Raw genomic sequence first — 13,822 nt, 5'->3', positions numbered from 1 at the left:
ACAAGGGACCAGACTCTAGGCCACCGGCTCAGACGGTGGCAGGTCCTTTCAGTCCTCGCCAGGGCTCCTCCTGCTTTCCCCTCACCCTGCCAGCTGGCAGCGTGCCCAGGAACCGGGGAAGCCATGCCCAGCTGCTGGCCTGGCCTGACCCCAGCACTTGGAGTAGGGAGACACAAGCTGGCAGCTCCCTAAGCCAGATGCTGGGAAGGGAGAGCCAAAGGTGGACACCCGGGTTCTCACACTAACACCCTGGGGCTCTGACATCCTTTTTGCCAAGAGGGAGGCCTCTATTTACATTTTCTTGGATAATCACCCCAATACAGTACTGGGGCAAAAGAAATTCTCAACTAGTCATGCTACCCTCTTGCCCACAGGACCAGTATCTATCTGCCTCTTCACATCCTAACTCAGCAAAAGGAAGTCTGCACAATTCCCTACTTCTCCCAGAGGACTGGGTCTGCCTCCAAATCTTTTCCCAGGGGCTGTACCCTTTATCTCACGGCCTTACCTTTCACCTCTGTATTTTTCCCAGACATGCTGACTCATATATATATATGTATACACTCATACACACACACACACACATACACATGTATATATGCATTACAGGGACACAAATAAGGATATAATCACAGACACAGGTGACATGTGCAGTCTCTAATTCACACACACACACACACACACACACACACACACACACACACACACACGCCTGTACCTGCTTCAGCACAGCTATGTCCCTGGCTCTCTCCCCGGAAGGCTCTGTCAGAGGACTCAGGACAGGTTCTTCCCTGATATCCCACCACCCCATTCTCTCTGACCCCTGCCAGTCTGCTGAAGCTTGGGGACCAGAGGTGTTTCTTGCAGAGGAAGCCCTTATGCCACACACACGAATGCCACACAGAAATGGGGCCCTGGTTCACCTACCCCCACCCCCACCAATCACTCGACTAACCAGCCAGACCTGTCTTGTCCAAGCAGAGGCAGCTGCTGCCAGAGGGGAAAGCCAGGGCTTGGCCCAGCCTCTTGCTCTAGGACACACAATCCTCCTTCCCTCAAGAGCCAAGGAAAAATTAGCCACAATTAACACCCCAGGCCTGGGTTTCCGATCTATCTGATGGTACCTTTCCTTCCACCTCCACAATCTCATGTCCCTGTAAGCAAAAACACTCTAAGATGGGGTGTGGGCATGCAAAGAGGCTGCCTGCCCAGAGGCAGTGTGTGAAAAATGATCCAGGGCTGTAATAGGAAGTCAGACGTCATGCCCAGCAGCTGGCTCCCCTTAACTCTAGGGACTTGGGTTAACACGAACATGGAAACGAAGACCGCGGGGCAAGTGGCAAGGGCAGGCCAGGCTACGCCAACTGGCTAAGGATCAGGGAAGTGGCCCGCTGGGGTCGCCCTGGGTGTGTGGGGCGAGGAAGCCTGTGAACTCCACTTCCCACCCAGCCCAGCAGGAGGTTCTCGGTTTTCGGCCGACTTCGGTGGCCAGCAGAGGGGAAGAATGGCGAGGAGAGGCAAGGGAGGGTAATAAAGCAAATCTAAGCCCCAACCTCTGTCTCAGCAGCCTCTCAATGCTGGCTGCCAGCCCAGACTCTCCCACATCCCGGCTCAGATCTCGGGAAGGTGGGGAGGGCGAGGGCGGAGTCTGGCAGGAGGGCCTGTGGGAGGAGCCTGGGCGCGAGCGAGCCTTCCTCCCGCCCCTCTCTCCTAATCTCGCCATCAATCTCTCACACTTATATTTATTTTTTTTCTCAAATTCCCCTCCCTCCCCCACAACGAACCTCCATAATAGGTCTGCCGCACATGCGTACTGAATGCAGGAGGTGGGTTTGTATTTTCAGACCTTTTGCAAAGAAACTACCAGAATTTTCCGCACCACCCACAATCATTTCCCCACCCCCATCCCCACCCCCCAAGGAATCACATCTATATATTATGTTATATTATTTCTCTAGACTTGCCAGAAGGTGGAGGGAGAAGAAATGAGGTTTTTTTCTTTAGCTTCCTGCTCCCTTCCCCCACCAACGCGAATGCTATTATTTTAAACGTTTAACAATGTAAGGAGACTGGAGCGAGGGGGAAGGGATAAAAATTGGTCTTTGGGTAAGAATGTAAAACAAAATGGTGAGATTCAAAGCAGTCGCACTGAAAAACAATGGGAGGCTCTCACGAGTACAGATTCATATTCCAGAAAGAGACGAGGGCGGGCAGCCCGAACGGAGCTCCTTGGAGGAGACTTATTTTCCCCACACTTAGGTAGACGGATAATGAGTACGCTAAAAATATTTTTTCCAAAGTTTTACCTCAAAGTCATCTGAGGGGGTGTATCTGGGTCACTTACTTGACTTGGAGGGCTGGAATGGGGTGGGGGGGGGGAATGAAACTGCCCAGGGAGACAGAGGAGGTGAGATTTTATTTCAAATATAAAAATTTAAAAGCCCTGGACGCTTCTCCAGGATTCAGGAAGCAGAGACGGGGAGGGAGGGCGCCACACAAAGACCCATGTCGACCTCAGGCTGGTTCCTTCTCCTCTCCTGCAGGCACCCAGTTCCCGGGATCCACACCAGAGCCCGAGCTGGGGACAGTCACCCGAGTTGCCGGCCCCCCCCGGGCTCACCTGCCGAGCCTCCTTTCCCTCTCCCCCCAGCTAGCCGCAGGCTGCAGCCCCCCCACCCGGGATCTTTGATCACCCCCACCCCACCCCAGCGAACCCCGCGGGCTCGGCGGAATAACTTTCTCTCTAAACTTTTCCCCCTTTTCGGGTACGCCTAGCAGGGGGAATGGGCAGCAGAGCATTGAACACACTCACCCACCCACCCACCCCTCCCAAGGCTGTCTCGACACGTGCGACATGGAGTCACCCTGGTCAGTGGGATAGTTTTACAGATAACGTTTTGAAGTTTTGGATGCCTGTGTGCTGCTGCTCTGCGGCCAAGAGACCTGGGGGTGTGGATGCCCCCAGTCGGGGGGGTGCGGACGGACACCTATCCGGAAGAAGACATCCCTGGGGGGTGGGGGGGCTGGTGGCTGCAGGACGTCTGCGGCCGGATAAGGGTCTGTCCCCAGCACAGCTGGACGAGCTGCTCGGGAGTGCCAGATGACCTGTCATCCGGGAGAAGGGGTGCAGAGCGACGGTCAAGCCCAGAGCAGCGGGGGTGGGCAGTTCACGCCCCCCAGCGTGGTCAGGGTGTGTGGGTGGTGTCATGCAAAGAGTGACAGTGAATGGCAGCCACGTGAGAGAGTCCCAGCTGGGCAGTTCGGCCACCCCAGACCGACGGGGTCACGGGGGCGGGTGTGTGTGTGTGTGGGGGGGGAAGGCCCTGCACTTGACACAAAAGAGCCCGGGGCAGAGAGGACGAGGGTGGGGCCGGGGGCATGGGCTCCCCAGACACTCTCCCGTCCCCCCCTCCTCGGCAGTGACCCCAGATCTCGCCGGCCAGCTGCGGGGGGGGGGGGGGGGAGCGGAGGGCAGGTCCCGGCCAGCCTTACTCCAGGAAGTGGTCTGCGTGGAGCGGGGGTCCCCCACCGGCCCCGAGTCCTCAGCCGCGCTGCCCACACGCACACGCCCCCCTCCCCCGCGTGCCGCCACCGCGCGCCCCGGAGTTGGCGGGCACCGAAGTCCCCCTGGCAGGTGGAGGGGCCGGTCCGCGGGGGTGGGGTGGGGTGTGGGGTGGGGGACGGCGGGGGGGGTGGGGGGTGGGGTGGGGGAGGGTTGCCACCGTCCCACCTCCGCCGCCGCCGGCCCGAGTCCCGGCCGCGCTGGAGGGGCGTCGGGGCGGCCGTCGGCGCCCCACACACGGAACCCACCACCACCACCACCACCACCCACCCACCCACCCCCCCGCGCTCACCCCACGCCGCCTCCGTGCGGACCCCAGCGCGGGGACCGAGCCCCCGGGGCGCTCACGCGGCCGCCCCTCCCCCACGCGCCCCTCCCCCTCCCCCCCTCCCGCGCCGCCGTCCGGTCGCCGGGGTCTCGGCGGGTCCCTGGCTCGGCCTGGGAGGCGGCGGCGGCGGCGGCGGCGCGGGGGGGGGGGGGGAGGTGGTGGCCGGGGGGGGGGGGACACGAGACGACCCTGGCTTCGCCGCCGCGGCCGTTTCCTGCCTACCCCCTCCCCGCCGAGGGTGAAAAAAAAAAAAAAAAAGATCTCCTCCCCCGAAAGCCGCGACCAAGTGGCCCGGTCCGCGCGCGCAGCTCGCGCCCAGCGCTCTCCAGCCCGGGCGGCGGCGGCGGCGGCGACCGCGGCGGCGACGGCGGGGGAGGGGTGCGGCGGGGGAGGGGAGGAGGCCTGGCCCCAAGGCCGCCGCCGCCGCCGCCCGGGCCCGCGGGGGCCCGTCGGGACCGGCCGGCCGGCCGCCGGGGACTCGCCTCGGCTCGGCCTCCCCGGAGCGGCCGGGCCCCGCGGCTCGCTCGGCTCGGGCCCGGGGACGCAGTCGGGCGGACGCTTACCTGGCGGCGGGGGCGGCGGCGGCGGCGGCGGCAGCGGCGGCGGCGGCGGCGGCGGCGGCGGCGGGAAGAGGTGGCAGCCGGGGGGGCTGTGGCGGTCGCGGCCCCGGTCGTGGCCCGGCCCGCGCCCGAGGACTCCCTCGTCGTCCTCCTCCTCCTCCTCGTCCTCGTCGGCCGCCTCCACCTCCTCCTCCTCCTCGTCGCCCTCTTCTTCCTCCTCTTCTTCCTCCTCCGACACCACCATCTCCTCCTCCTCCTCCTCCTCGTCCCTCAGAGGGGAAGCCATCCTGTGGCTCTGGCCCCCCCACCACCCCCCCACCCACCGCCCGCCCGCCTCCCCCACCGCTACCACCACCACCTCCTCCTCCTCCTCCTCCTCCTCCTCCTCCTCGGCGGCGGCGTCCTCCTCCTCCTCCTCCTCCTCCTCACCGCCTCCCCCAGCCCCCCAAGCCCCCGGGCCACCCCCCTCCAGAACACCCACCCCCGGGGCCGGCGTCTGAGGAGGGGGGCCGCACCACCCCCAGAAATGTTCTTGGAAAAAATTTAAGGACTTTTCCCCCCCTTCTCTCTTTCCTCCCAAGAGAACAAGAAAGGGAGATCGTTTTTTTAAAAAAAAATTATATATATATATGTATATAAAAGTTTTCGACTTCTCTCTACCCCCCTCGGTTGCTTTAAATATATTTAAATTCTGAGGGGGGCGCTCAGAAATATTTCTCAGAGCTGAGGCACTAAGATGGCCGCCTTGAAATTATTTTTAAAACAACCCCCCCTCCAGCACCGCCACCCCCCTCTATAAAGAAAGAGAGAGGGGGGTAAAATCCCCTTTTAAAACAAAATGGCTGGCTTAATATTTCATTTTTCATACACCCCCCTTCTCCCTGTTACATCCCATCTCCAAGCTTCTACTCAGAAACCCACTAATTTCTCCTTTTTCATAACTGATTAGTGCACAGATTAATACATTTTCCTTGTGTATTGAGAGAGAGAGAGTGTGAGTGAGTGTGTGTGTGTGTGTTGGGGGGCAAGAAGGATTTCTGCATAAAACAAAAATGGCTGCTGTGACTTAACTCCCCCCCTTATAAAAATATTTGGGGGGGCATTAATCAGTACTCATGCTCAGTCTGACATCAGCATAAATTGTTAAAGGTTAACTAGTTAGATACTAGTCCAACTAGACTGAATTTTTCTTTTCTTTACTAGTCTTGTTCCTCCCCCACCTCCCTTCTCTAAAGAAAAGCTTTTTTTTTTTTTTCTGAATACTTCAGAAGGGAGTGGTTTGATGTGAAGGGTTTTTTTTTTCCCTTCAGGCATTGAAAAGGAAAAAGATGAAATATATGTTTATATATAACTCTCTCCATACCTCATTGAAGTCAAAATGCATTTAATTGTGTACGTGTCGTTTAAATGAGAAGCAGTACTGGGTTTTTTTTTTCTTCTTTCTTAAAAAAAGTGACAGAGAGATCCTAGTGACTTTTGGGGAGAGACATGAATAGATACGATGATTGAGTTTTTTCAAAGGAGTCCATGTTTGATTCTCTCTTCGCCCAGCCTGTTCGGGGGTTTGTAATTGTTGTCAGTTTTATCTCTGCTCTTCCCCCCCCCCCCCCCCAGTTGCCTGCTTGTAAAATCGTCTGACTTGGGAAATTAATTTGGGGGTAAATAGGACAGATGTTTAGAATAAAGAGTCAAGTCTGGAGATTGTGAAATCCTTCTTTCTCCTGTTTCAGTGTCCATCTCTTCCTCCATGATCTTCCGATAAAGTAGAAGAAACTGAGGCACTGGGGCAAAGTAGCGGACCGAGAAGCAGAGAGGTAGGAGTGCGCCCAGGCCTTCTCACCAAACTGGCTGACCCGGGATTTCCAACCGGATCCCAGTGTTTATCTTCAGGTTGGACCAGGGGTCAGAAGGCCAGTGGACAAGGAGTCCAGAAGTAAGTTTGGCTTATAGAGATTTGACAGAGCCGAGAATGGAACTTGCCAAGAAGCAGGGCAGGTAGCCCGGGGGCTTCTCTCTCTTCTCTCTGCCCCGTCTGTGCTGCCTCCTAGCCCTGGCCTCTGGAGAAGCATCTCCTGAGTCATTTCTCTACTGCCCCTCAGCTTTGCACTGTGCACAAGGACCCCAAGAAGAAGGTAGGCAACAACCCAAAAAGTATCGGTGACAGAGAAATCGTCCACAAATGTTTGTTTGCAATGCTAAAGTGTTAATCAATGGTCTACTCCCTGCCCCCCCTCACACACACACACACACACACACACACACACACACACACACACACACGCACACTAGCACTTTATTGAACATTGGTTTCTGTCTTTTTTCTTTCTTTCTTTTTTTTTTTAAGTGGAATTCTCTTGCTATGGGCCCATATTGTCCCGGCCCATCCTCTCTCAATCTCGGTACTAGTCTGAGTGGGTATCCCTTCTTTCTGTGTGTGGGCTCCTCTCTAAGTGTGCTCTATTCATCACTGAGACTCTCTTGTACCTTTGACTCGAAGGGCGTCATCCTTTCTAAGAGACTCTCCATCTCTGGCTCCTGTTTACCTCTCTCTTCCAGCCTGAGAATGCACGTGGGTCCTCCTGTATGCCTGACCAGTACTGAGAAGGATGTCCACACAGCATGTGGCAGCAGTCTCCCGGGCTAGGCCCCTCTGCCTGCCTGACATATGTGTCCTGTGCAGCAGGTGTGAGTGTCTGAAGGGGCCGATGGGCCTCCCCGTGCAGGCCTGCGGCCTCTGCTCTCCACCACTGGGCTTGCTCCTCGGCCCAGCTCCTTTCCTGGGTTCCCACCCCCTCTCCTCTGCCTGTCAGCACTTGCTCCTGCTCTTTTTGCTTCCTAGTGACCTCTGGATCTGTCTTCTCACCTTGCCTCCGCCTGCCTCTCTACCTGCTCACTTCTGTTATGGTGTTGCCTGCCTGCCTGTCTGTTCCTCCCTCACTGGCTGGCAGCTTCTTTCTCTCCCTGGTTGTCTGTCTGCTTCTCTGGCTGTTTGCCCACCACTCTCTCTCTAGCCATCTGTCTGCCCGCCTGCCTGTCTCTGTCACTTTTAAAGCCTGAATCTCTTGGTTTGTCTACCTTCCAGGACTGGCCACAGTTGCCCACAATGGTCTGCCTCTCGCCTCGACCTTCTTGTTTCGGCTCCCGTGTCTCTGCTAAGTCCATCACTTTTCTCCCCCTCTTTGGAGCTGTGTCCTCTCGCCTGTCTGTCATGCTGTCCGCTGCTCTCCCACTGTTTAATGTTTGTTTCATTTCTTTCTACTTATCAGCTTTTTCTCCCTTGGCTTCCAAGGGTGGTGTCAACAACCTACCAAGGGTCAGTTTCTCTCCCCAGGCCTTTCGGTCCTCTCTGGCCTTAAAGTCTCATCAGCATTCACAGCGGATTCCTTCTCGCCTTCTTTCCCACCTTCTTTCCCGTCTCCTTTTTAATTATCTCTTCCTACCTTGCTTGCCTTCCCAGGCAGTCTGCCTCCTCAGTCTTTTTGTTGGTTTCCCAGTCTCTGTGTTCCTGGCTTTTTGCTGTTTGCTTGGCAGGTTCTGGCTGTCCACATCTCGGCTTGCTTTTCTTTCTTCTTGTTTGTTTTAGGTATTTATCTCCAGTCAGCTTTCAGATAGACACAAACATGGTCTGAAATTCTAAAAGTAAGAAACCTATACTATAAAAAGTCGGTCTCGGGGCTAGAGAGACAGCTTAGTAATTAAGAGCATTGGCTGCTCCTCCAGAGGACCCGGGTTTGGTTCCCAGTACTGTCACAGTGGCTGACAAACATCTGTAACTCCACTTTCAGGGAATACAACGCCCTCTTCTGGTGTCTATGGGTACTGCACACATGATATACATACAGGGAGATAAGATACCCATATACATAAAAAATAAAAATTAGGGGCTGGAGAGAGACGGCTCAGCTGTCAAAAGCTCTTGTTGTTCTTGCAGAGGACTTGGGTTTGGTTCCCAGCACCCACATGGTAGCTCACAACCACCCTTCTGTAACTCCAGTTCCAGAGAATTCGATACCCACTTCTGACCACCAAGAGTACTGGGCACACATGTGATACACATACACACATGTAATACACATATACACATGCAGCAAAATCACTCATATACATCAAATAAATAGATGCTTTTTAAAAATAAAACTTTTAATGAAGAAAAAAAAGTAAGTCTCCATCTGTCCTTCTCTTCCAGGCCCAGAATTCCTCTTCCAAGAGTCGGTCACTATTACCCTTTTCAGATGCCACTCCAGGGAAGGCCACACATATGAACCCGCGTCACTCTCCTGCACACAGATACTCCCATCCCTCTTTGCTGTGTTTCTCCTCGCCTCTCTCCCAGGTTCGCTGGGTCCTCTTGTCACTCGTCAGCTCGTCAGTACTGCCTGACTTTGCTGGGCTCACCACCTCTTCCCTCCTGTCTTTCTGATTCTACTTTTTTGTTAAAGGCTTATTTATTTATTATTTTGTATACAGTGTTCTGCCTGCCTGTATGTCTGCATGCCAGAAGAGGGTACCAGATCCCAATATAAACGATTGTGAGCCACCATGTGGGTGCTGGGAATTGAACTCAGGACCCCTGGAAGAGCAGCCAATACTCTTACCTGCTGAGCCGTCTCTCCAGCCCCCTGATTCTACTTTGTAGGTGTGACAGGGACAGGTGTCATCTTTTTAATTGACTGGTGGCTCTTTGCTTGCTTTTACTACCAAAGCAGTGCTTAGGAAGGGCTTACTCTCGGCTGATCTGTTCTGTTCCGCCTGATGAGTTATCTGGATGGCAGCACACCCTTGTCTCTTCACTACAGTGTGTGTTTTGAAGACATGCCCACACACACTGGAAGTGCTGAACTGCCGCGCCAATGCAGGTGGACTTCGTAAGTGCAGTCAGGGGGTGAACTGTGCTCATGTGCACATAAAGTAGGTAGATGCCTGCTTGCTGTTCTTGTCTAGGCTTACATGTCCAATCTTTTCTTTTTTAGGGAGACAAAATCTAACTATGTAGCCCAGGCTGGCTTTGACTTGAAGATCTTCCTGAGCCTCCCAAGCACACATCTGTAGGCATGCCCCACTATGCCTAGGCCTATGTGGATTCTTCTAGAGGCCTGTGACTCTGGATTCTTTGGGGTTGTTGACTTAGGTCTGTCCCAGACGTTTGCCTTCTTCCTTATCTACAAAATGTGTTCTTTATCAAAACTTCTCCCCCAACCCTACCTCAGACCCTTTCTTCTAGCTCCTGTCCATGCTCTTAGAGTCAAAGACTCAGCGGGTAACCAGGTCTCTTTGAGAAGATGATAAGATTTCTCCATACAGTGTACACAGTTGTTTCGTTTTGCTTCTTAAATGGCCTGTGTTCCTGAATTTAAAACTCTTTCGGCCTCTCTCGCTTCTTGGTTCTTTCACGTGTCTGTCTTCCTCTCTGTTTCAGCCTTTCCTGACTGACTCCCTCCCTGCCCTTCTAGCTGCCTGGCCTGTATCCCATCCCGTCTGTCCGTCTGTTGGGTTCTCCGTTTGCCTGCAGTCATGCGTGTTCCAGCACTTGGTGAAGTGCGAGGCACGTGTTTATAGAAGACAGTCCTCTGTCTCCTTTCACCTCTCTTCCGTCACCTGCCTCATTCTCTCTTGGTCTTTGCTTGACGGCGTTTGTCTTAGAAGTACTGCCTACTTCTCAGAGTCATTCTTCTTTTTCCTTGCCAGCCTGCTTTCCTGACATGCTCTGTCTGCTCAGTTCTTGACTCTCCGTCTGTCTGTCCGTCCGTGTGAACAGGTTCCTCTGGATGTCTTCTCTCTGTTTGTTCTCTCTGTCCTTCGGCCTTTTATCTGTGCCTGTATGCTTCTCTGTCTCCAGACGCCTGTCCCTGCCGTCAAGTTCAGTGTGGGCATCAGTGCTCTCTTCCTGTATTTCCAGAAATTAGAAAGGTTGGAATCCTTGTAACTAATCCGGGGAGACTGTTTCTTTATTTAGAAGGGTGCACAGGTGAGAATGAGGACTATATGGACATGCAGTCACCAATGTATACTAGAAGCCGCTGGAACTTCCCAATGTAAAATAAAGAACACGGAAAAGCATTGAGGGAACCCCCAGGCGAGGAGTGAAATCATCTAAAGCAAAACCAAGAAATGTATCTAAAGCAGTAGTTACAAAGCCTTCAGATTATAGAAAGTTATAAACTATTTGGCTAGAAAAAGACAGACACTCTTTCAAGGGGAGAGAAGAAGATCTGGCTCTATGCAGACAAGCCGACAAGCTTCATCGTAGACCTTTATGTGCTGGGCTGAGGAGATAGTTCAGGGGGAAACTGCTTGTCACACGAGCATGAGGACAGAGTGCCATCTCCAGCACCCACTTAAAAGTCAGTGTGTGCCGGGCGGTGGTGGCGCACGCCTTTAATCCCAGCACTCGGGAGGCAGAGCCAGGCAGATCTCTGTGAATTCGAGGCCAGCCTGGGCTACCAAGCGAGTTCCAGGAAAAGGCGCAAAGCTACACAGAGAAACCCTGTCTCGAAAAACAAAAAAGAAAAAAAAAAAGCCAGTGCGTGCGTGCGTGCATGTGTGTGTACGCATAAAATATCATGTATGTGTTAACGGTGTTAGGAAGACATTCAGGCGTGTGACCCCAAGTGAAAAGCCTGATCTAGGAACCTAGTGAGAATTAGTGAGCACAGACCTGTGGGCGTGCTCAGTGGACATTTGGCAGTCTACAGTTCTCAGTCCAAGGACAGAATAAAGAGATCCTCAATTATCTTTTGAAATAAATGTTAGAGATAAAAGTGAAAGAGAGGTAGATGCTCAGGATATCCTAGACTTAACCATGGAATTTTAGTGATGAGAAGTCATCCAAGTCATTGGTCCCTAAATTGTACTGTCCTGGAAAAGTCTAGCCTTACTCTGAGATTTTATAAATATATATATATATATATATATATATATATATATATACACACACACATATATATACACACACATATATATACACACACATATATATACACACACATATATATACACACACATATATATACACACATATATATAATCAGATATAATGTATTTATACATATATCAGGCTGGCTTCACAAAGATCTTCCTACCTCTGAGTCCTGAGTGCTGGGATTAATGGTGTGTGTTACCATACCTGGCCTAATTTAGTCATTCATATGTAATATGAAGCACAGAAAAATCACACAAATTTTCACAAACGCAACCAAAAGTTGAACATCATTGTGTGTCTGTCGTAGCTGATGAGAACGTTGCATAGAAACTAAGTTTCTCCTGTTCCTTTACTCTTCTAAGTGATGTACTTGATCCATGTATGTGTACACGAGGACATGAGCTCCATCTCCAGAACCCACCTAAAAAGCCGGCATTGGTGTGCAGCTAGCTAGCTTAGTCTCATTAGCACGTCCCAGGTCCTAGTGAGAAACCCTACCTCAAAACACAAGGTGGACAGAAAACCTCAACCTCTGGCCTCCACGTGCACCAGAACACATGTGCGTGCATAATTTCACACAACACACACATGCAATAGTCATAATAATTCTTTACTTAAACCAGTAAATAATAATATTAAAATGAACATTTATCCATCATTCAACATATTAAATATAATATCACTGGTATCGTTAAAACCTCATGTAGGAGTTGGAGAAATAGCTTGGCAGTGAAGACCACTTACTGCTCGCGTAAAGGACCTGGATTCATTTTTCAGGACGTATGTGGCAGCTCATAGCTATCTATAGTTCAGGTCTAGCAATCCAATGCCCTCTTCTTACCTCCCTGGTCTCCTGCATAGAAGTGCTCATACATGCATGCAGACACACAAACATACACATAAATAAAAAAATAAGTAAGTAAAATAGGAAAACCTCATGTGGTACTTAACTGTTTCTACACATTCCCATCCTTCACCACCACCCAAATTTTGGGCTTAAAATTTGCTTGTTTTGCCGGGTGGTGGTGGTGCATGCCTTTAATCCCAGCACTTGGGAGGCAGAGGCAGGCAGATCTCTTGTGAGTTCGAGGCCAGCCTGGGCTACAGAGTGAGTTCCAGGACAGGCTCCAAAGCTACACAGAGAAACCCTGTCTTGAAACCCCCCCCCCAAAAAAAAAATTGCTTGTTTTTGGGCTAGAGGAGATGGTTCAGTGGTTAAGAGCACTGACTGTACTTCCAGAGGCCCTGGGTTTGATTCCCAGCACCACATGGTAACTCACAACCATCTGTAACTCCAGTTTGAGGGGACCCAGCACCCTCTTCTGGTCTTTGTGGATACCAGGCATACATGTGGTACACAGACAATACATTCAGGCAAAACACCGTACACATAAAATAATTTTATAAAATCATTTTTTAAATTAAAAACAATTTTTCTTTTCCTTCACATCTGTAACTTTAAAAAAAATTTATTTATTTATTTGGTGTGCATGTGTGTGTGTGCGTGTGCATGTGTGTGTGCACGCGCACGTGCACACGTACGTGCACACCTCAAGCTCTAGCACATATGTGGAAGCCAGAAGACCTCTTCAGAATTCACTTCTTTTCTTCCACCATGAGTGGTCCTGAGATTGAACTTAGTTCATTAGGCTTGGTAGTAAGCCCCTCTAACCACTGAACCATCCCATAGTCCATTGTAACTTCTTACTTTTTAAAACTTTCTAATCTATAGAAAAACCTGAAAGAATCCAGTTCTCCTCACATAGACTCAACTGATTGTTAATATTCTGTACATTGGCAGTGAGTGTGCCGGCTGATTTTATGCCACCTTGACACAGGCTGGAGTCATTTGGGAAAAGCAAATCTCAGCTAAGAAAATGCCCCCAGCAGACTGGCCTATGGGCAAGGCTGTGGTGCATTTTCTCAATTAATGATTGATGTGTGGGCCCAGCTCACAGTGGGCAGGGCCACCCCGCACTGGCAGTCCTGGATACTGTAAGAAAGCAGGCTGAGTGAGGAAGGAGTAAGCCAGTAAGAGCCATGGCCTTTGTGCCAGCTCCTGCCTCAAAGAAAGTCCCTGCCCTGCTCGAGTTCCTGTCCTAACTTCCCTCAGTGATGGACTATGATGTGGAACTGTAAGCCGAAATAAATTTCCCTTGCAAGTTCTCAAGGTATTTTTATCTCAGCAGTGGAAAGTGGTGTGGAAACCCTAACTAAGACAATGGACAGATTCTTGTGATCCAGTCTTAAGTGAATAAATATTAAATTGTGCGTGTAGTATAATTCCAACCATGCAGTGAAATATTGCAAGGGGGATAAGTAAAGGGTTCATAATGATTTTCATAGAAATAAGCATTATTTTGTTTTCTATATATTTATACTTCTCTCCCTAGAATTTTCTCTGTAGTACATATTCTATGATGGAAAAATAAAACTAAGTTGAGAGAGAGAGA

At 51.5% G+C, this 13,822-nt stretch overlaps 1 protein-coding gene and 1 long non-coding RNA gene across 11 annotated transcripts in view; one reads left to right on the top strand and one right to left on the bottom strand.

Annotated features, from left to right (window-relative positions):
- Positions 1-4,764, bottom strand: part of Chd3 (chromodomain helicase DNA binding protein 3) — a 26,329-nt gene extending 21,565 nt beyond the window's left edge. For 9 of the 10 annotated variants that reach the window (XM_052756676.1, XM_052756680.1, XM_052756678.1 and 6 more), the window contains exon 1: positions 4,454-4,764. In XM_052756676.1, the coding sequence (XP_052612636.1) occupies positions 4,454-4,736 (283 nt within the window). In that variant the 5' untranslated portion in view covers positions 4,737-4,764. The remainder of the gene's footprint in view (positions 1-4,453) is intronic. The other variant, XM_052756683.1, reaches the window with a different exon arrangement.
- Positions 2,832-13,822, top strand: LOC128121742 (uncharacterized). The gene is made up of 2 exons (XR_008222247.1): positions 2,832-3,634; positions 6,181-13,822. It is a non-coding gene; the product is annotated as an uncharacterized LOC128121742 (long non-coding RNA).

This window comes from Peromyscus californicus, unplaced genomic scaffold (assembly GCF_007827085.1).
Source record: "Peromyscus californicus insignis strain IS unplaced genomic scaffold, ASM782708v3 Scaffold_3__1_contigs__length_106647218, whole genome shotgun sequence".
NCBI classification, from domain to species: Eukaryota; Metazoa; Chordata; class Mammalia; order Rodentia; family Cricetidae; genus Peromyscus; species Peromyscus californicus.
The sequence above is the reverse complement of the archived record's forward strand: the minus strand, read 5'-3'. Positions and strand labels throughout refer to the sequence as shown.